General features: G+C 39.6%; 1 protein-coding gene across 50 annotated transcripts in view; it reads left to right on the forward strand.

Annotated features, from left to right (window-relative positions):
- The window catches only part of RIMS1 (regulating synaptic membrane exocytosis 1), a 527,235-nt gene that overhangs the window by 168,780 nt on the left and 335,952 nt on the right, over positions 1-22,503 (forward strand). For 47 of the 50 annotated variants that reach the window (XM_030555702.1, XM_030555709.1, XM_030555712.1 and 44 more), the window contains exons 2-3: positions 537-750; positions 3,554-3,565. In XM_030555702.1, the coding sequence (XP_030411562.1) occupies positions 537-750; positions 3,554-3,565 (226 nt within the window). The remainder of the gene's footprint in view (positions 1-536; positions 751-3,553; positions 3,566-22,503) is intronic. The other 3 variants (XM_030555704.1, XM_030555753.1, XM_030555754.1) reach the window with 1 other exon arrangement.

Below are 22,503 nucleotides of genomic sequence, written 5' to 3' on the forward strand. Positions count from 1 at the left end.
CTTGGGGATATTTTTTCTTGGTTTTAGAGATGATGGCGGAATGTTTGCTGAGATCTTTAAGTTATGGTCTTTAATTGTTCTGTAGCAGTCTAACCTTTTAAACTGAGGCTTGCAACACATATCGTGATTATAACCTATGGACACTAGTGCAATGTAAATAAATAAATAGTAATAGATGAAACTTTGCTCAAGCAAATATTGATAGGTGTATTTTTAGCTTTGATTTCATATTTGTTAGATACTTTTACATCTGACGGGTTTTTTGGTAATCTGTAACTGTATATTTGAAATTGGTAAAATGATTCGCCTGACATCTTTTAAATAATTATCTTTTGACCATTTACTCCTGTTAGTTTACTCCTATGATTTTTTATGTGAATTTTAGAGCTGGTAGGACAGTCTTTCAAGTTTAACTTGTAATTGATATTGTGTGTTTTATTTGTTGTAAAAATGCCTAGAATATTAGATGCTGTTGTAAATCAAAACACAAATAGCTTGTCTTGTTATTATAATAAACTGTTTTCTCTTCTGTGCAGGAGGTTGCATCAACAATTTGAAAGTTACAAAGAGCAAGTAAGAAAAATAGGTGAAGAATCCCGCCGCTACCAGGGAGAGCACAAGGATGATGCACCAACGTGTGGAATCTGTCTTAAAACAAAGTTTGCTGATGGCTGTGGCCATTTATGCTCTTACTGCCAGACCAAGTTTTGTGCCCGATGTGGAGGTCGTGTTTCTCTACGATCAAACAATGTAAGTTTTCTACTGTATAGTTTTTATTGCAAATATTGATACACTCAAACCTACAAATTGTTCCTCACTTATCTTACTCTGGCATCTCTTCCATCCATTATTTCATCTTGACCCTTTCTAAGGTGGGGTTTTATGTGGTGGTAGGTAGCAAGTCAAAACAATGTATTCCAAAAGTATGGAGATTTATGATCCCTTAAGACAGTTAATTAAAATAAAATAATATATTGTATTACTGTACTGAGCTATAGTTTGAAGGAAAAATTCTTATTTTATCTGGGATAATAAAACACATTTTCATCTCAGGTGTTGTCAAATTTTCCCTATTGAGCAATTTTGATTAACTCTGTAGAATTTTAAATCTCTTTTCATAAAGCTTTGTTTAAAGGCCACTTGTGTTTCTCTTTAAAAGAATGATCAACTCAGTTAAGGGAAAAGTAATCCCTTCTGAATTGCACTGATGAACACCTAAGTGTATTAGTTTCAGTTTAGTTTTAATTTAATTTAGTTTTAAATTGCAGTGGTCTTGTAAGTTACCACGGACTAGATTCCCTCTCATGGAGTTAATTCCTGATCCTTCTGTCAGGCAGTTGGGTTTTGTGCCCTCTTTTCTACCTATATAGAATGAGCTGGAGAGCTTGGGGTTGGGGGTTAGGGTTTCCCAGGGATCTATGTGGAAGCCTTCTAGCCCAGCAATTCCCTTTTCTCTGGCATCATGGATCCACTGGTGGCCAACTATCTCACTCTTTCGTGAGAGTTGAGATATATATGTGGAAGACCACTGCCACATGCTGATTTTGAGGGGATATCCTGGCCCCATAATATGCTCTAAAATGTTTAAATAGTCTTTCATCTTATCAACGGATATGCTAACTATTGTGAGACCTAGTCCAGCTTCCCAGATGCTGTATCAAGGCACTAGAATCTTTGACAGTGTCCTAAATATATTTGGAGCTCCTTTTTTCTATATGAACTCAATAAAAAAATTTACAAGAAACAAAATATGTAATACAGCTAATCCCTTCCACAACTGAACTATTGTTGTGTACTTTTCCTCTTCTCTGAATTAGAATTTATTTTATTAAGGATCTTTTGAAATTCAGGTTTTAAAAAAATTAAAAATGCAGAAACAGCCTTTTTCAGAGTTATTCCGGGAATATGTTATACTCTTAGTATACCCATTTAACTCCCAATAACCCTACTTGGAGTTAAATGCACTTTTTGAAAGAAGAATGCAGCTGCATACATGACCTGCTGAATATGATCAGAGTTTTAAAACTATGTGTGTGCACCACATCCTATCACCTGCAGGTGGTATCATTAGAACAAGTTATATAGGAAAAACTAGTTTACTTTGGTATTATAGGTAATATTAGGCAGTGCAAGATGTACAACACAGATTATTCAGAAGAATTTGAACATAGTTTAATTATTCCTTATCTAATATTTCTAGTCACACACCAACATTGGTCCAAAATTTGTTCCTGATATGACATTGACTTCAGTAGTGTTGCACCAAGCATAAATTAGGTTTACTGTATTTAAAATAAAGCCAAGGGGTGTGACTTAAAACCAAACACATTCAGAATTAAGGTTTAAACTGCTTCCTGAATTTTTCTTGTTGTGCCTAGTCGTTGCAGTAATTATCATTCTTTCTCCAGACCTTTAGAACAGTGGTGCTTTCTGTTAGTTTTGCAAAATTCTGTTCTATTGTCACACAAGGCAAGGACAGGAGAGTAAAAAAATATTGGTTTTATCAATATCAAAATTGTTGTCAGGGTAAATGTGAGTTAGAATATTTTTGTACCTGGTCTGGGAAATGTTCATGATGGTTTTGCAAGGCTGTTACCAATTAAGTATAGTAAATTGCAGTACTTAGGCACAATAAAGAAAGTCATCCCACAGCAGAGACTTCAAGCATTCAATATAAAATAACCTATTTTTGAATGATACGACCCATCCGTACTGGAAAAGCAACAGACTCATCAATCTGGTTACATAATTGCCCTCTTACCCAGTTATGAAACAGTTACAATTTGTTTTGTGCACATGACCTAGTGTTGTTATTACTGGGGCAGATGACTGGGCTAAAGCCTTGGAAATGGCTAGAGCTTTAGCCCAGTTATGGAACATGGTTGAGGCCTGTCCACACTACAGATTTTAACCATGTTGTAACTGGGGCAGTGTTATAGCTTATCTGATAGTTGTTTTTGTAATGTAGCTCTAAAACCAATTAACTTCCAATTTTTGACTCACCTAAAAACTTTAAAATGGTCAAATTGTCCTATTTAAAATAAATAAATAAAATAAAAAGACACCCCCCCCCCCAGATGTCATAATTGGGTTAGGACCTTGTCTGGTATGTTGACTTGACACGTTTCTAGGAGAGGAAGTGTTAAGTTATGGACTCTTGAAAACAAGAAGCCTGTGGTGAAAACACAAATACATAACTATAGTGGCCCTATTAGGTGGCCTTAAAACATATAGAAAGTGTTTTTCATGGCAAAACTGACATATTAATTGTTAATATTTCCATTCTTCTTTGACTTCTCCATTCTTTGCTACAATCTTTCATGCTTCTATGGGTCCATGTTAGAATATATATATTTTTGGGCATGTAGTACTATAAATATTTCTTTATTTACAAATGTTTTTTTTAAATTCTTACATTTTTAACTCTTTATAGAGACACTTACTAGAATTGCCTTCCTTTGAAATCTGCCTATTAATATTTGCCTACTTTTTTCTTTTTCTCTTCCTGTTTCTTTTTTATCTTTACTCTGCTTCCTTGGATGCTTTCCCAAAGGAGGACAAAGTGGTTAGATTCCATGCTTTCTTTTATCATTTATTATTATAATGTTGTTAGTAAAGTAAATGTGAAGTATATTAATGTTAATTATTTAACTGAAATTTAAAAATATTTTTTTGCAAAAAACAAAAAAACAAACAAACCCCAAAACAACAAAAAAAAGCCCAACAAAATTCCTGGTTTGTGTGCAGTTGCCAAAATTAGGATAATCAACCAAATTCATTAAAACCTGGTGGCAGCGATCAATCTCTGTAGTTCTAAAGAGTTCAAAAAAAGAGCAGAAGATGATAAAATGTAATAAAGAGCTTATTTCAGTAGATATGAGTACAACTCCAACCTGACTTTTGATTTTTCTGATACAAGATCCTTCCATCTGCCTTCAGGAAATCTAGTTTAATTTTTTAAGTATATTTTTAATTTGATATATCATTTGCTGTGTCTTAACTCTCACTGCAGCAAAAATTCAGTTGACTTCTAATTCATGGGAAGTCAGCCTTTTGATTTTACATTTGAAGTATTTTCACCATGCTGATGCTGGCAAAAGATACTGCCTAAAAATGGGCAAAAGTATAGTGGGTGGTGCTTTATGAATCCCATGTGAATAAGGCAAATCATACATTTGAAAAGTTGGAAAGTTTTGGAGCGGCCTGATTCATTATTGAAATATGCAACAAGGCCTATGCATTTTCTGAGATAGGACCACTGTGCAGCATTTCTGGGTCAAATAAGTATGTTTATGTGGCGCAAGCAGAACTCTGTGTTCAGTGAGTGGCTGCTCATCCAGCTATGCATTTTCTGCACTGGAGGAAATAGTGGATGGATGTGGGTGAAAGAGTAGGTGTGTTTTTCTTAGCTTCAATTCCCAGCCAGACAGATGTAGTACAGAGCCAGGATCCCAGCCCAGAGGCATTACTCCAGACTTTTACCTTAGCATATCAGGCAATGGGAATTAGCAATCTTTCTTCAGTCATCTAAACAGAAAAAGGTGCTGGAGGCACGACAGCTAAGCATAACATTACCCATCCCTGACTTGCAGGCTGCTATAACTGTGTCATGGAATGGCAATATTTCATCCTGCAGAGGTCGTAGCACAGGCCTAATTTGAGACTAAGGCTGCATCTCCGCTGGGGACGCATACCTTCCATGGTAACTGCACCCTTTATTATTAAGATTGATGTGGGCATATTTATGCATATATAATATATATAGGTTTCAGAGTAGCAGCTGTGTTAGTCTGTATCCGCAAAAAGAACAGGAGTACTTGTGGCACCTTAGAGACTAACAAATTTATTTCAGCATAAGCTTTCGTGGGCTACTGTCATAAACAGATAGCTAAGGGTTAATGTTCTTTTACCTGTAAAGGGTTAACAAAGGGAACCAAACACCTGAGCAGAGGACCAATCAGAAAACAAGATTTTTCAAATGTCAAGGGAGGGAAGTTTTTGGGTGGGTGTTCTTTGTCTTGGTTCGGTGGCCCTCTTGGCTCTGAGAGTGATCTCTCTATCTCCAGGCTTTCTAATCTTCTGTTTCCAAGTTGTAAGTACAAGGATAGTAAGACAATAGGTTTATATTGTTTTTTTGTATTTACATGTGTGTAGTTGCTGGAATGTTTTAAATTGTATTCTTTTTGGATAAGGCTGTTTATTCACTTTTTCTTTTAAGCAATTGACCCTGTATATTGTCACCTTGATACAGAGACCATTTTTGTGTCTTTTTCTTTCTTTTTAAGACCTGTTTGAGTTTTTCACTGGTTAAGGCTAAGGAATGAAGGGAGGGGGAAAATCTCTTTGTGTTAGATTTACTAAGCCTGACTTCACATACTCTCTGGGTGAGGGGAGAGAGAGATTTGATCTCTCGGTACTTGTGTTTCAAGGACTTGAAGCAGGGAATATCCTAGAGTACCCAGGGCGGGGAAATCTGGGAGGAGGTAAAGATGGGGAAGGGAAGTGGGTTATTTCCCTTTGTGGTGAGACTCAGGGCATCTGAGTCTTGAGGCCCCCAGGGAAGGTTTTGGGGAGACCAGAGTGAGCCACACACTGGAATTTTCTGGCTGGTGGCAGCGATATCAGATCCAAGCTGGTAATTAAGTTTAGAGGTTTCATGCTAGCTTCTCATGTTCTGAACTCTAAGGTTCAGATCTGAGTAGGAAAGTTATGACAGCTACAGCTCACTTCTTCGGATGCACAGAATGGAACACACAGACAGAAGATATTTGCTATTTGAGCTATCAGCTCATCTCAATTGATTGGCATCTTCCAGTTGGTATGCGTACTTCCACCTTTTCATGTTCTCTGTATGTATAAATATCTTCTGTCTGTGTATTCCATTCTATGCATCTGAAGAAGTGAGCTGTAGCCCACGAAAGCTCATGCTGAAATAAATTTGTTAGTCTCTAAGGTACCACAAGTACTCCTGTTCTTTTTATAATATATATATATATATATATATATATATATATATATATATATATATATATATATATATATATAATCTGGAACATGATAGTATGGGAATGAATCGAATGTGTCCTTGATATTGCTTAACATATAGGCATGCAGTACACATTATTATATCTCAAGATTTTGATTTACACAGGCATTTTTGGCAAGCTGCCATCAAATCCTGGGAACTGGTCCCTCCGACCAGCCTCAGGTTCCTTCCCACTCCAAAGAGATACTCTCCTGTGTACTTTACATGGGCTTTCATAATGACTGTGAATTATGACATTATTGCATAGTTGGACACTTCACTGTATAGCATATTTGGCGCTCTGGAAAAAGTGGTGAATTGAGCTGGTGGGGCTTTCTGACCTTTCCAGTTCTAATAATCGAACTTATTTGGGATGGGGGGTAAAGCTCCCCATGCAGTACTGATCTGTTTCTATATCAATACAGCATTGATTAATCCGAGTTGGTGTATTAACACGGGATAGCTGTTATTGCAAAAGCACTTAATGATGTGAGGAATGTGGAGACAGCAAATACATTAGTATTTTTTTTGCTAAGTGCAAGACTCTTTTAATAGTGCTTGCTTCTTTTAAAACTGATATATTTTAGGATGAATTTAAAAGTAAAAACTGAGTAAAAATAATTGGATGTCCTTTTACAAGGAACACAATTGGCTGCATTTATTTAAAGAAATGTCAAAAAAAGTTAGATTTTCCAGTACTCAGTGGCTCAGAGTTCTTGTCTAATTCAGATGTTAGGTTCAATCTTGCAGACTTTATTCAATCTTAATGGGAGTTTAACCTGAGTAAGGACTTACTTATGACTTCAGGACTGGGCATGTTGTTTCCACTCAGCTTTTTTACACCACCATTTAATTACATTACTTCTATTTCAGGATGATCAGGTTAAATTTTTTAAAGAATGTAGTGGTCCAGGTAAAAGAGGGTTTCTCCTGCCCAGCATGTACTTATATAACTGTCCACATAGGGGGATGTGTGAGCATCCCCACATTGACCTGCTCTGAGGCTGCTGCAAAATCTCTTCATGTCTCTGTTATAACCTTATTCCCAGATTCTGGACCTTAGCGTCCAAAACTTGGGGGTTAGCATGAAAACCTCCAAGCTTAGTTACCAGCTTGGACCTGGTACTGCTGCCACCACCCAAAAAATTAGAGTGTTTTGGGGCACTCTGGTCCCACTGAAAAACCTTCCCTGGGGACCCAAGACCCAAATCCCTTGAGTCTCACAACAAAGGGAAATAATCCTTTTTCCCTTCCCCCCTCCAGATGCTCCTGGAGAGATACCCAGACACAAGCTCTGTGAAACTACGCAGAGTGATTCCCCCTCTCCGTTCCCAATCCTGGAACAAAAGCACTTTCCTCTTCACCCAGAGGAAATGCCAAATCAGGCTAGCAATTCAACACACAGCTCTCCCCTTGATTTCTTCCTCCCACCAATTCCCTGGTGAGTACAGACTTAATTTCCCTGAAGTAAAGAAAAACTCCAACAGGTCTTAAAAGAAAACTTTATATAAAAAAGAAAGAAAAAATACAAATGTTCTCTCTGTATTAAGATGATACAACACAGGGTCAATTGCTTAAAAGAATATTGAATAAACAGTCTTATTCAAAAAGAATACAAATCAAAGCATTCCAGCACTTATATTCATGCAAATACCAAAGAAAAGAAACCATAGAACTTACTATCCGATTTCTTTGTCCTTACACTTAGAAACAGAAGACTAGAAAGTAGAGAGTACTTCTCCAAAGCTCAGAGGAGCAGGCAGACAGACAAAAGACCTCTTACACAAACTTCCCTCCACCCAAAGTTGAAAAAATCCGGTTTCCTGATTGGTTCTCTGGTCAGGTGTTTCAGGTGAAAGAGACATTAACCCTTAGCTATCTGTTTATGACACGCCCCCCAAATTGCAGACAGTGGGGAAGCTCACTGGCGGCAATTTCTTCTAGAACTTGAAAATAAACAGATTAATACAACACATGCACCTTTACATATACTACTAAGTATATAACTAACAGACTTTAGATTTTAAGAACACTTTTTAACTACTGGATTCTGGGAAACTTTCACGGGAGAGTGCATCAGCAACTTTGTTAGAAGCTCCTGCGATGTGTTGAATTTTAAAATCAAAATCTTGGAGAGCTAAACTCCAACGAAGAAGTTTCTTGTTGTTCCCCTTGGCAGTATGAAGCCACTTTAGTGCAGCATGGTCAGTTTGTAGTTGGAACCGCCGTCCCCAAACATATGGGCGTAGCTTTTCCAGGGCGTACACAATGGCATAGCATTCCTTTTCACTGACTGACCAGTGACTTTCCCTCTCAGACAGTTTCTTGCTGAGAAACACGACAGGATGGAAGTTGTGATCTGTTGCTTCCTGCATGAGCACTGCTCCTATACCACGCTCAGATGCATCTGTGGTTACTAGGAATGGTTTGTCAAAATCCGGGGCCCTGAGTACAGGGTCAGACATGAGCGTTGCCTTAAGCTGGGTAAAGGCTTTTTGACACTCATTAGTCCACTTAACGGCATTTGGCTGGGTCTTTTTGGTTAGGTCGGTCAATGGGGCAGCGATTTGGCTGTAGTGTGGTACAAATCGCCTGTAGTATCCGGCCAAGCCTAAGAAGGATTGGACCTGTTTTTTTGACCTTGGGACAGGCCACTTTTGGATAGCATCCACCTTGGCCTGTAGGGGGTTTATGGTTCCTCGACCCACCTGGTGCCCCAGGTAAGTCACTCTGTTTTGGCCTATTTGACACTTTTTGGCCTTAACAGTTAGTCCTGCCTGCCTGATGCGCTCAAAGACCTTTTCCAGGTGTAGTAGGTGTTCGGGCCAGGAGTCTGAAAAAATGGCCACATCATCGAGGTAGGCAACTGCGAATTCTCCCAGTCCAGCTAGTAGACCATCTACCAGCCTCTGGAAGGTGGCGGGTGCATTTCGAAGGCCGAAAGGAAGGACATTGAATTCATACACCCCCGCATGGGTGACGAATGCTGACCTCTCCTTGGCAGGTTCATCTAGCGGTACTTGCCAGTACCCCTTGGTTAAGTCTATTGTAGAGATGAACTGGGCACGTCCCAACTTTTCCAATAGCTCATCAGTACGTGGCATCGGATAGTTGTCCGGACGAGTTACAGCATTTAGCTTACGGTAGTCCACGCAAAAGCGTATTTCCCCATCTGGTTTGGGTACCAGAACCACTGGAGATGCCCATGCACTGGTAGATGGGCGGATTATACCCATCTGTAGCATGTTCTGGATCTCCCGTTCTATAGCAGCTTGGGCATGAGGAGACACCCGGTAGGGTGGGGTTCTGATTGGGTGAGCATTACCTGTATCAATGGAGTGGTATGCCCGTTCAGTCCGTCCTGGGGTGGCTGAGAACAATGGGGCGAAGCTAGTGCACAGCTCCTTGATTTGTTGCCGCTGCAGACGTTCCAGGGTGGTTGAGAGGTTCACCTCTTCCACGCCACCGTCTTTTTTCCCGTCGTAGTAGACACCGTCAGGCCACTCAGCATCATCTCCCTGGACTGTAAATTGACAAACCTGTAAGTCTCTGGAATAGAAAGGCTTGAGAGAATTAACATGGTACACTTTAGGCTTTAGTGAGGAATTGGGAAATGCTATGAGGTAGTTTACAGCTCCCAGGCGCTCTTGGACCGTGAATGGCCCTTCCCATGATGCTTCCATCTTATGGGCCTGTTGCGCCTTCAAGACCATAACCTGGTCTCCTACCTTGAAGGAACGTTCTCTGGCATGTCTGTCATACCAGGCCTTTTGCTCTTCTTGAGCATCCTTTAGGTTCTCTCTAGCAAGGGCTAAAGAGTGTCGGAGGGTGCTTTGTAGGTTGCTTACAAAGTCCAGAATGTTAGTTCCTGGAGAAGGCGTAAACCCCTCCCATTGCTGCTTCACCAACTGTAATGGCCCCTTAACCTCGTGACCATACACAAGTTCAAATGGTGAAAACCCTAAACTGGGATGTGGTACAGCCCTGTAGGCAAACAGCAACTGCTGCAACACTAGGTCCCAATTATTGGAGAATTCGTTGATGAATTTTCTTATCATGGCCCCCAAAGTTCCATTGAACCTTTCCACCAGGCCATTGGTTTGATGGTGGTACGGGGTGGCAACCAAGTGATTCACCCCATGAGTTTCCCACAGTTTTTCCATGGTCCCTGCCAGGAAATTAGACCCTGAATCTGTAAGGATGTCAGAGGGCCAACCTACCCTGGCAAAGATGTCTGTTAGGGCCAGGCACACAGTGTTAGCCCTGGTGTTGCCTAGAGCTACTGCTTCTGGCCATCGGGTAGCAAAGTCCACTAAAGTCAGTACGTACTGCTTTCCTCTGGGCGTCTTTTTTGGGAAAGGGCCCAGAATATCCACAGCTACTCGCTGAAATGGGACCTCAATTATGGGGAGTGGCTGGAGAGGGGCCTTGACCTGGTCTTGAGGCTTACCTACTCTTTGGCATACCTCACAAGACCGGACATACTTGGCAACATCCTTGCCCATCCCCTCCCAGTGGAAGGACTTCCCCAACCGGTCCTTGGTTCTGTTCACCCCAGCATGGCCACTGGGATGATCATGGGCTAAGCTTAAGAGCTTCTCCCGGTACTTAGTTGGAACCACCAACTGTTTTTGCGGCTGCCATTCTTCCCGGTGTCCACCAGAAAGAATTTCCTTGTATAAAAGTCCTTGGTCTATAACAAACCGGGATCGATTTGAAGAGCTGAGAGGCGGTGGGGTGCTCCGTGCCGCCGCCCACGCTTTCTGAAGGCTGTCATCTGCTTCCTGCTCAGCCTGGAACTGTTCCCTTGAGGCTGGGGTCACCAGTTTTTCCTCAGACTGTGGACTTGGGCTTGGTCCCTCTGGAAGCGATGTAGGTGATGGGGTTGTTTCCGTTGCTGGTGAACCGCTCTCCGCTGGTGCACCTGAGGGTATTTCAGGCTCTGGCTGAGCCTTTTGGGTATGGCTGTATTTTGCTTCTGCCAGTTCTGGCTTGCTGGCGCCCTCTGGCGTTGAGTTTGAAGATGTGGTTGCACTTGCTGGTGCTGGTTGCTGTTCCAGTTCCGGGCCTGGGACTGGAGATGCTGTGGCTGTTTCAGTGGTAGGCATGGAATCCGGGTCCACTGCCTCTGTCTGGGTCTCTGGTAACACAGACGGGGCTTCTGTGGACGGCTCAGGAACAGGAATGGGTCTGGAAGCTTGCCTGGTTTGGCTACGGGTAACCATTCCCACTCTCTTGGCCCGCCTCACCTGGTTGGCCAAGTCTTCCCCCAGTAGCATGGGGATAGGATAATTGTCATAGACTGCAAAAGTCCACATTCCTGACCAGCCTTTGTACTGGACAGGCAGTTGAGCTGTAGGCAAGTCTACAGCTTGTGACATGAAGGGGTAAATTGTAACTTTGGCCTTTGGGTTGATGAATTTGGGGTCAACGAAGGATTGGTGGATAGCTGACACTTGTGCCCCCGTGTCTCTCCACGCAGTAACCTTCTTTCCGCCCACTCTCAAATTTTCCCTTCGCTCCAAGGGTATTTGAGAGGCATCCGGGCCTGGGGATCTTTGGTGTGATGGTGGTGTAATGAATTGCACTCGCATGGTGTTCTTGGGACAGTTGGCCTTGATATGTCCCGGTTCATTACACTTAAAGCATCTTCCATCTGATGGGTCACTGGGCCGAGGTGAGTTACTGGAGACTGGTGAGGTTGAAGAGTAGGGTATCTGTGGCTTTACTTGGGTGGTATGTAGGGTCTTTGGCTGTCCTCGGTTGTAGGGTTTATGGTCTGTGTGCCCCCTGGGGTAATCGTTCCCCTTGACAGTAGCTTTTTTGCTTTCTGCCAGTTCCATCCATTTGGCTCCAATCTCCCCCGCCTCAGCGATAGTTTTGGGATTTCTATCTTGTATGTACCGTGTGATGTCTTCAGGAACACCATCCAAGAACTGCTCCATTTGTATGAGGAGGTTCACTTCTTCCAAGGTTTGAATGTTGTTTCCTGTTAACCAGGCCTCATAGTTTTTTGCAATGTAGTAGGCGTGTTTGGGAAATGACACCTCTGGTTTCCATTTTTGGGTTCTGAAGCGCCGACGGGCATGATCTGGGGTTATCCCCATCCTGTATCTGGCCTTGGTTTGAAAAAGTTTATAGTCATTCATTTGCGGCTTGGGCATTTCAGCTGCCACCTCTGCTAAAGGTCCACTGAGGTGTGGCCTTAATTCTACCATGTACTGGTCTTCGGGGATGCTGTACCCAAGACAGGCTCTTTCAAAATTTTCCAAGAAGGCCTCGGTGTCATCACCTGCCTTGTAGGTGGGAAATTTCCTGTGCTGTGGAGCAATAATTGGCGCCGGGTTGTTAGGGTTGGCTGGCACATACAGCCCAGCTTTTGCCATCTCCAGTTCATGTTTTCTCTGTTTTTCCTTCTCTTCATTCTCTTTTTGTTGTTTTTCCATTTCTTTTTGTTGTTTTTCCATTTCTCGGCGGTGGGCCACCTCTTCTTCTTCTAGTTTTCTTTTGTGTGCTGCCTCTTGGGCTGCCTGTTCTCTTTGGAAGGCTGCCAGTTTGAGGCTTTCTTCCTTTTCTTTCATCTCCATCTGTCGCCTGTGTTCAGCGTCTTTGATTTGTTCTTCGGCGTCAATCCTTGCCTTAGAAGTCATGGTTCCTGTTTTCTTGTGTTGGGGTGCCCTCCGGTGTTTATCTTCTGAACTGCAGGCTCTCTGTTGCCTCCTGAAGTCTGCCTAGCAACAGTGCTTTTTTCCTTTTCTCTCTCTAGCTAATGTTCAATTAAGGGAAACCAGAAAAACCACTTTATCTGCATGCATATAAGTGCTGGTACTTGCCTCCTAATGGGAGGGCTATTGCATGACAAAAGACCCTTAACAGTCTTCTCGCTTAATATGCAAACCACAAACTGCTAGAGAGCAGAAAAAAAAAATTCTCTCTGGTTCCCTTTTAAAACCAAACTGTTTCTCTCTGCTAAAAAGCCCTTAGCAGAGAAAAGAAAAATATAATATTCCTACTGGCTTCTGGGTTCTGTCTATATCCCGCCGCTGCTACACCATGTTATAACCTTATTCCCAGATTCTGGACCTTAGCGTCCAAAACTTGGGGGTTAGCATGAAAACCTCCAAGCTTAGTTACCAGCTTGGACCTGGTACTGCTGCCACCACCCAAAAAATTAGAGTGTTTTGGGGCACTCTGGTCCCACTGAAAAACCTTCCCTGGGGACCCAAGACCCAAATCCCTTGAGTCTCACAACAAAGGGAAATAATCCTTTTTCCCTTCCCCCCTCCAGATGCTCCTGGAGAGATACCCAGACACAAGCTCTGTGAAACTACGCAGAGTGATTCCCCCTCTCCGTTCCCAATCCTGGAACAAAAGCACTTTCCTCTTCACCCAGAGGAAATGCCAAATCAGGCTAGCAATTCAACACACAGCTCTCCCCTTGATTTCTTCCTCCCACCAATTCCCTGGTGAGTACAGACTTAATTTCCCTGAAGTAAAGAAAAACTCCAACAGGTCTTAAAAGAAAACTTTATATAAAAAAGAAAGAAAAAATACAAATGTTCTCTCTGTATTAAGATGATACAACACAGGGTCAATTGCTTAAAAGAATATTGAATAAACAGCCTTATTCAAAAAGAATACAAATCAAAGCATTCCAGCACTTATATTCATGCAAATACCAAAGAAAAGAAACCATAGAACTTACTATCTGATTTCTTTGTCCTTACACTTAGAAACAGAAGACTAGAAAGTAGAGAGTACTTCTCCAAAGCTCAGAGGAGCAGGCAGACAGACAAAAGACCTCTTACACAAACTTCCCTCCACCCAAAGTTGAAAAAATCCGGTTTCCTGATTGGTTCTCTGGTCAGGTGTTTCAGGTGAAAGAGACATTAACCCTTAGCTATCTGTTTATGACAGTCTCTCTACCACTTAAAGAGGTACCCACCTTCCTCAAGCAAGCCAGACAACAGGCCTCCCACATAATATGCAGTGTGGTCAGTTGCATTTCTTTTAATCGCGAATGATCAGGTTAAATTTTTTAAACAATGCAGTGTAGATCACTTGTTGGTTAAGAAAAAACATAGGCATCAATCCTTTTATTTGGCAAATTTTTTTTAGGGACTAAGACTTTGTTTTGAAATTATATGACAGAACTTTATATTGACGAGGGCTGTCAGGCGATAAAAAAAATCATGATTAATCGCGTGATTAAAAAGTTAATCACGATTAATTGTGCTGTTAATAATAGAATACCATTTATTTAAATATTTGTGGATGTTTTCTACATTTTCAAATATATTGATTTCAGTTACATAGAATACAAAGTGTACAGTGCTCACTTTCTATTTATTTTTTATTACAAGTATCTGCACTGTAAGAGAAATAGTATTTTTCCATCACCTAATACAAGTACTGTAGTGCAAACTCTCTATCATGAAAGTTGAACTTACAAATGTAGAATTATGTACAAAAAAACTGCATTCAAAAATAAAACAATGTAAAACTTTAGAGCTGCAAGTCCACTCAGTCCTACTTCTTGTTAAGCCAATGCTCAGACAAACAAGTTTGTTTACATTTGCAGGAGGTAATACTGCCTGGTTCTTGTTTACAATGTCACTTGACAGTGAGAACAGGCATTCTCACAGCACTGTTGTAGCTGGAATCACAAGATATCTACGTGCCAGATGCACTAAAGATTCATATGTCCCTTCATGCTTCAACCATCATTCCAGAGGGCATACATCCATGCTGATAATGGGTTCTGCTCAATAACGATCCAAAGCAGAGTGGACCAACACATGTTCATTTTCATCATCTGAGTCAGATGCCACCAACAGAAGCTTGATTTTCTTTTTTGGTGGTTTGGATTCTGTAGTTTCTGCATCTGAGTGTTGCTCTTTTAAGACTTCTGAAAGCATGCTCTACATGTCATCCCTCTCAGATTTTGGATGGCACTTCAGATTCTTAAACCTTGGGTCGAGTGTTGTAGCTATTTTTAGAAATCTCACATTGGTACCTTCTTTGCATTTTGTCAAATCTGCTGTGAAAGTGTTCTTAAAATGAACATGTGCTGGGTCATCATCTGAGACTGCTATAACATGAAATATATGGCAGAATGTGGGTAAAACAGAACCGGAGACATACAGTTCTTCCCCAAGGAGTTCAGTCACAAATTTAATTAACACATTTTTTTAACAAGCGTCATCGGCATGAAAGCATGTCCTCTGGAATGGTGACTGAAACATCAAGGGGCAGATGAATGTTTAGCATATGTGGCATGTAAATACCTTGCAATGCCAACTACAAAAGTGCCATGCAAACACGTGTCCTCACTTTCAGATGACATTATAAATAAGAAGCAGGCAGCAGTATCTTCTGTAAATGTAAACAAACTTAATTGTCTTAGCGATTGGCTGAGCAAGAAGTAGGAGTGAGTGGACTTGTAGGCTTAAGTTTTACAATGTTTTGTTTTTGACTGCAGTTATGTAACAAAAAAAATTGACATTTGTAAGTTACACTTTCATGATGAAGAGATTGCACTACAGTACTTGTATAAGGTGAACTGAAAAATACCATTTTTTAATCATTTTTACAATGCAAATATCTGTAATAAAAATAACAATATCAAGTGAGCACTGTACAATTTGTATTCTGTGTTGTAACTGAAATCAATATATTTGAAAATGTAGAAAAATATCCAAAAATATAAAATAAATTTCAATAGGTATTCGATTTTTAATGGTGCAATTAATCGTGATTAATTTTTTTTAGTGAATCGTGTGAGTTAACTGCAATTAATCAACAGCCCTACTATTGACATACATTTTTTTTCTCCATATTTACAACAATATGTTGTACCTGAAAAGGTTAAACCCCCTTATAATGGGATTTAGGAGTTCCCAGCCTGCTATATTGCCATCAGTATTTTATGATTTCCAGTGCACTTGGTAGGATGAATAAGGAGCTGATGGTGTGTTGAGGTGGCTAATGAGGCATAAACTTTATCTTTATCATGATTATTAAGCAATGCAAAGTCTAACTTTTTAATATATACCTAGAAATTCATTTTTAGTAAGTTGTCCTGCATACATTAGTATGGGACAGTTTTTCACATTTATAGCTGCAATCTGCTCTTTCTTCATATGTTTACAGATTGACTACATTTAATGGATGCAGGTGAAAGGGACAGCTCAAGCTTAAAATAAGTCATGTGCAATACAGTAGTAACAGTAATAATATTTGGGTTTAGCACATAGAAACTAGTGGTTGTATGGTCTATGAACAAAGTGCCAATGTTTTACTTTTTTCCATATTACCATGCTATTCAAGAACAGTGTTTATTCATTTTAGCAATACATTCACCATATGGATGACACATATCCAAAAGAGGAAATTTGAGCAGTGTTGCATATACCTTACAAGAAATAATGATACTTATAATAGATGGCTTTTACATGTGAAAAGAACCTACAGAAGAGGTGGTGTGATGAGTTTTGGTAAGAGAGGGATGGGGCATGTTGATCTTGAACAGGATATCAATTTTTTCTCATAACTATTTTCTTTCCCATTGATCAATCTGTTTCTTTTCATGCAGTTAGATCCATAGTTATCCTTTCTTGTTTCTCACCCCAAGAAACAAATTCATCATACTTACTTAACCTGCATAAACCTTATGCAAATACACCGTAATTATTTCAATATATACTTAAAAGGATATTAAGTATATTTATTAATAGATTTTAGTTTATATGCTTTTCCTCTGCATTGTTTGTTATATCCTCTTAGAAATTTGAATATAAAATTAGTTCTCCTGTTCCTTTTGATATTTTTCATTGGCATACTTTACACATTGTATCTGAAGTTTTCCTCTGTTTTTCTGGAGCATGGGTCCTTTATGTCTCAGTTTCATTTACTTCCTGATGTTACCTAATCACCTGCTTGAGAGAGGGAGGAGCCACCCTGCTGAGCATGCTCAGTTCACCTCTTCCCCAAGCTGTAACCTGAGATGTCAATTGCCCAAACAGGAGTAAGGTGCTCTTTACTTGACACAGATGATTTCATCCTCCACGCAGCTGTGCTGGCCGCTGCTGGATGTAAGTAATCTGTGTCACATAAATGGCTGAAGATCCCTGGAACAAAGAGGAACTGAAAGCATACTGTGACTTTTTGATGGTGTAAATCCTTTCCCAAAATATCCTTCGTGATATTTTTTGCAAAATCAAACTATTGTATCTCTCCTTTATAACCACATGATTATAAATGTCTTAGCTAGCTCTTGTTCCTTTTCTACTTAAGGAAACAGATGCATTTTAATATTCAAAAGTAATCTTCAATGAGAGGATAGATTTTCTTGCTCATCATTTACTCATAATAAATCTGACCACTTGACACTTATAACTACTGAAATTTTCTTAAAGGAGAAAAAAAATTTTTAACCCTCCCCTCATATACCCTCTCCCCAAGTAAAACAAAACAAAAAGTGATGATCAAATTTGACTATTCAGATAACTTTTCACAATCAACCCACAGAGTTAAAATAAAATTTCAAAAATACTTCCTAATAACAAATAAACTCTGAAGATAGCTCAGTGGTTTGAGCATTGGCCTGCTAAACCCAGGGTTGTGAGTTCAATCCTTTGGGATTTGGGGCAAAATCAGTACTTGGTCCTGCTAGTGAAGGCAGGGGTTTGGACTCAATGACCTTTCAAGGTCCCTTCCAGTTCTAGGAGATAGGTATATCTCCTATTATTATAACTTGCAATCTGCTCGTGGTTATTATGATTGCAGAAAAAGAGACTAAATTAATCAGATAAATGATTCATTAAAAGTAATTTGCTCAGTTGTAATGATAATACTGATATTTTCTCTAATTTTTTTACCCTTTCTCTGTACGTAATCTTATTATACCATGCTCATCATGATGGTATCTGGGTACCCATTATTGTGCTACTGAGGGTAGTAAAACATGTCAGCATAGGGCTCAAAGTAGCAGAAAACTAGAAGATTTATTGCATGCTTTCCTGTACCTCTGAGAAGTGCAGAAGACCCTTTAAATGGTGAGGACTCCATGGCTCTTTAAATTATGTCTAAAACAATTCTTAAACACACACAGCTCTCTCTGAATGTTTATATATCTATATATCATTTCTTTTCTGTGTTAGAGACTCAGAGATGCTGTAAGTAATTTTCTGCTGTTTTCAGTTTTCTCAGAAAATTACTTATGAATGGGCCAAACCCACAAAGTTTGGCTGTGAATGTGAATCAAAACTTCTCCAAAGTTTGTGGGGGATTCAGACTTGGGATTTTAGTTCCAGATCATCTCTACTCCTTATATGGCAATATGATGTTACCAAGTATTTTCCCAAGACAAATCTATTTCCTTTTCTCCTTCAGTGTTCTGAAACACACCGCAGAGGACTGTGCCTATCTCCTGGGAGAAATTTGCATGTGGTTAGATGGTCCAATGTTCATCTTTCAGTTCACTTGATGAAAAGTCTGTGTTTCAGGCTGGCTATTTAAATGGCTCCCCAGTAAGCTAAAGGATTGTTAGCAATTTCAGGGAATTATGGGAGAGCTTGCATTCCCAGAGAGTGATTTTTGCATCATGGTCAAGCCTTTTCATGAGCCAGATGCTTCTAGTGTGAGTTGAGATGGATAGCCCTGAACTAAGTGATATATTGTAGTCCAGTAACAGGTAATATTAACTTCTCTTCACAAGCTAAAATCTTGGCCCATCAAAGCTAATGGTAGACCCCCCTAGACTTCAATAAGACTATAATTTTACAACAAAATTAAGCTTGAAAAAGGGATTGGAGCAAACAAAGCAAGATCCTTGTTGTTGCCCATTTTTCACATTGTCCAGAAATTCAGTTCTTGTGCAAAGGGCAGGAGGGAGACTTTATCCATTTGTGTGTGTAGGAAATTTTGGGTAGGGCAGGACCTGACTACAGATCAGATTTTAAAGTAGGTAATTATTGTAGAGCATAGTGTTTATCTGAGCATAATGACGTATGACTGGAGAAATGTAATGTCAACTGTTTTTCCTGAAGTGCTACAGGCTGGCTTTTCTGGACTATGATTGATTGAAATTATTTTCATTATATTACAATGTAAGTAATTTATAATCAGAAAAGAAAACTCATACTCATCACATGATTTTCTGTAGTTGTGGGCCAGGTGTTTGAGAGACATCATTATTTTAATGCTTTTTAGAATTTATGTTTGCACAATATCTTGCTGATTTAAGCTTAACTAACTTGAATGCACATGCTATGCAATTTAACCTCTTAAAAATGTTCATGCCACAAGACTTTAATGTAGCCAGAACAAAACTTCAGGATTGGCAAGAATTGTTTTCACTTCCCTTTCACAAAAGTCATAAAAATTGTCACATACTTCATTTAAAGGCTAATTTATATGTTGCTGACTAATACAGCTGCAACACCAAAACTGTTTCCTCAAAAGGAGGTAAAATGACATTACAGATTGCAAAGTGATAAATTATCTCTCCATAGCATTTAGCACAACTTATTTTCTAAAAGATTTAGTTTTTCATATGCATCAGAGAAAAAGCGCTGCTTTTCACTCAGCATTGACTAAAACTGCTGCTTTCAGCAGATAAAAGAAGCACTGTAAGAAGCTGAAGAAAAAAATCTACCTAGTAAGACTTAAAGACTGACTTTCTGAGGATGTATTTCACTGTTGAGTTACTCATAGACTTTAAGGTCGGAAGGGACCATCGTGATTTACACACTGCAGGCCACAATCTCTGGTTAAGTTACTGAAGTCCTCAAATCGTGGTTTAAAGATTTCAAGTTATAGAGAATTCACCATTTACACTAGTTTAAACATGCAAGTGACCTGTGACCCATGCTATACAGGAAGGCGAACCCCTCCCTCCCCCAAGGTCTTTGCCAATATGAACTGAGGAAAAATTCCTTCCTGAACCCAAATATGGTTATCAGTTAGATCCTGAGCATGTGGGCAAGACCCACCAGCCAGATAACTGGGAAAGAATGATCTGTAGTAACTCAGACTTCCCCATCTAGTGTCCCATCTCCAGCAATTGGGGATTTTTTGCTACTGGCAGATACCAATGGGCCACATGCCATTGTAGGCAGTCCTGTTATACCATCCCCTCCATAAATTTATCAAGCTCAGTGTTGAAGTGAGTTAGTTAGGTTTATTACCCTCATTTTGAGCATAAACTTGATGGACCACTTATATCCATTTGTTCTTGTGTCCACATTGGCGCTTAGCTTAAATAACTCCTCTCCCTCCCTGGTATTTATTCCTCTGATATATTTATAGAGAGCAACTTCTTTATAAATTTGTGTAGAGCCAAGTTATTTATTTTTAAACTGTATCTTCATCATTTCAACTGTTTTTGTTTTATGCTTTTTTTGATTGATGTAATTATGTTTGATTATGTTTCAACACCTGTCCTAATCCTGTTCAGCCATAATGAATCATCTGCAATCTTCAATACATAGAGAAGCAGCCACCTAATGGCCTTGGGTCTTGGTTGGACCTATGTTCTTCAGTTAATCAGATCAGGACTTCTTTGTTTAGTACTTACTCTGATTATGGAGAGTTCATTAGGTCATTTTTAACGTATGAATTAAATTCAGCAAATAGGCTACTGCTACTTCTCTGTGCTTCCCTGGTATGTCCTCTGGGTTTATTATCCCTGCTAGCCAAATGCTCCAAAAAAAAGATTGCCTACTTTTTCCCTGTGATTCTGCAGTGGATGACCAAGGTAACATATTCTAGATCCATTCTTTTTTCTCAATTCTTTTAAAAAAGTTAACGAAGTTTTCACAGCTATCTTGGCTGTTCGGCAAATGCCTGTCAATTAATTGGTCATTATATATAAACCCTGTGTAAATGACACTGGAAAGTTTCATACTCAGGAGAGCCTGTATAAATAAAATGTAATATAATTAGTCCCCTAGGTCATTACTACAGGCTATATGCTATAGCACTGCGTGATCCTGGATTGTAGGTACAGTTGCTCCAAATGATCAGCTCAAAGAAAGGGAAACTTTGCAGTGAAACAAAATGTAATTTAGTTAAGAATTTTTCAGCAGTGGTCCTAGTGTATTTCTTGAGTGGAATAATTCCAGTAATCTGCCCCACCCCTGCAATAAAATCCTAGACTAAGAAAAATTAAATATTATACAGTTAAGCACTCAAAAGTCAAGAAATGCGAAAGTTAAGGTTGTACATATAGGCTTCACTATGACATAGTGCTATACATTTTATAGTCATTAATATATCCTATATGGAACCCCTTTTTATGAACATTACCAACTGTGCAGCTTTTAGCATTCAAGATGCACAGCACATAAACCAGGTCTTTGGTGATCTATATCATTACTGCAGTCATAAATAACATTTCACTGCACAGTGAGGCTTTCTTTAGCTGCACACTTTATGAGCTTAGCAAGACAACTATTCAAATTGCACTGCACCTGCACAGTGTGATTTTCAATGGATCATAACACTGTCAAATCAGTGCCATAGTTTTACAGGAACACTTCTTCTCAATGAAGGATATTAGCAAGCCTGATTTTTACATCCAACTGTTTTGGCGTTAGGTCCATTGAAAATAAGAAATATTTTTAACAATGGGGAAAGTTTAACCTTTTCACTTTCCTTGTAATCAAAAATAGCTTAAAAGTTTATGTTCAAACATAAAAAAAAATCACTTTTGGTGAGAAGCTGGGAAAATGTCAACCTAAGGTAAAAGCTTCAGAAAATTACAACCAACTGAAAATGGAGTTCAGTGGAAATGCCTGTGTAGCTTAACTACAGTGGAAGCAGTTTCATCTGCTATGATTTTTATCTGCTATTGTTATATTATATTATGTGGGAACGGAGCCTTCAACTTGCCATTCATAGAGCTAATTTGTAGCTACATCTTCAGGAAGCTGACATTCCCTTTCAGTTTCTTCTCACTTTTTTTGCTTATGTGGCAACTTCCATCAAAAAAGAAAGAGTGCTTTAGTGCCTTTCTAGCCCTCCTCAACATGCTGATCAGCTTGTGTGGACTATTATGATATGTGTCATTCTGTAGCATTAAGCCTTTCTAAAAAAGCTCTTTTTAGTTTCTTTTAGCAGCTACAGTACATATTTAGAAATTTCTGGAAGTTTTTAATCAAGCTTTAACATTCCCTCCCTTTTAAAACACTATCCCTGAAGAACTTTATATCCCCTGAGACAACTGTATCAGAGTCCCAGGAAGAAGCAGCAGTTAAAAGAAATTCTGTTAGTGTATCTTTAAGGGCCTGGAAGCTGGAGCCTTGAGGAGAGGGTGTGGTAGGGCTCCCCTCTCCACCCAGCCAATAAGGAATGAGCTGGGAGAAGGGGCCAGCATAAAAGCTGCCTTTCCTTCATAGAAGAGCAGAATTGCCTATATATACTTCAGGGAGAAAGAAGGCTCTTGGAGAGGCCCTGAATTACCTGGGAGAAGTCAG

The sequence above is a fragment of the Gopherus evgoodei genome, chromosome 3 (genome assembly GCF_007399415.2).
Source record: "Gopherus evgoodei ecotype Sinaloan lineage chromosome 3, rGopEvg1_v1.p, whole genome shotgun sequence".
In the NCBI taxonomy this organism is placed as follows: domain Eukaryota; kingdom Metazoa; phylum Chordata; order Testudines; family Testudinidae; genus Gopherus; species Gopherus evgoodei.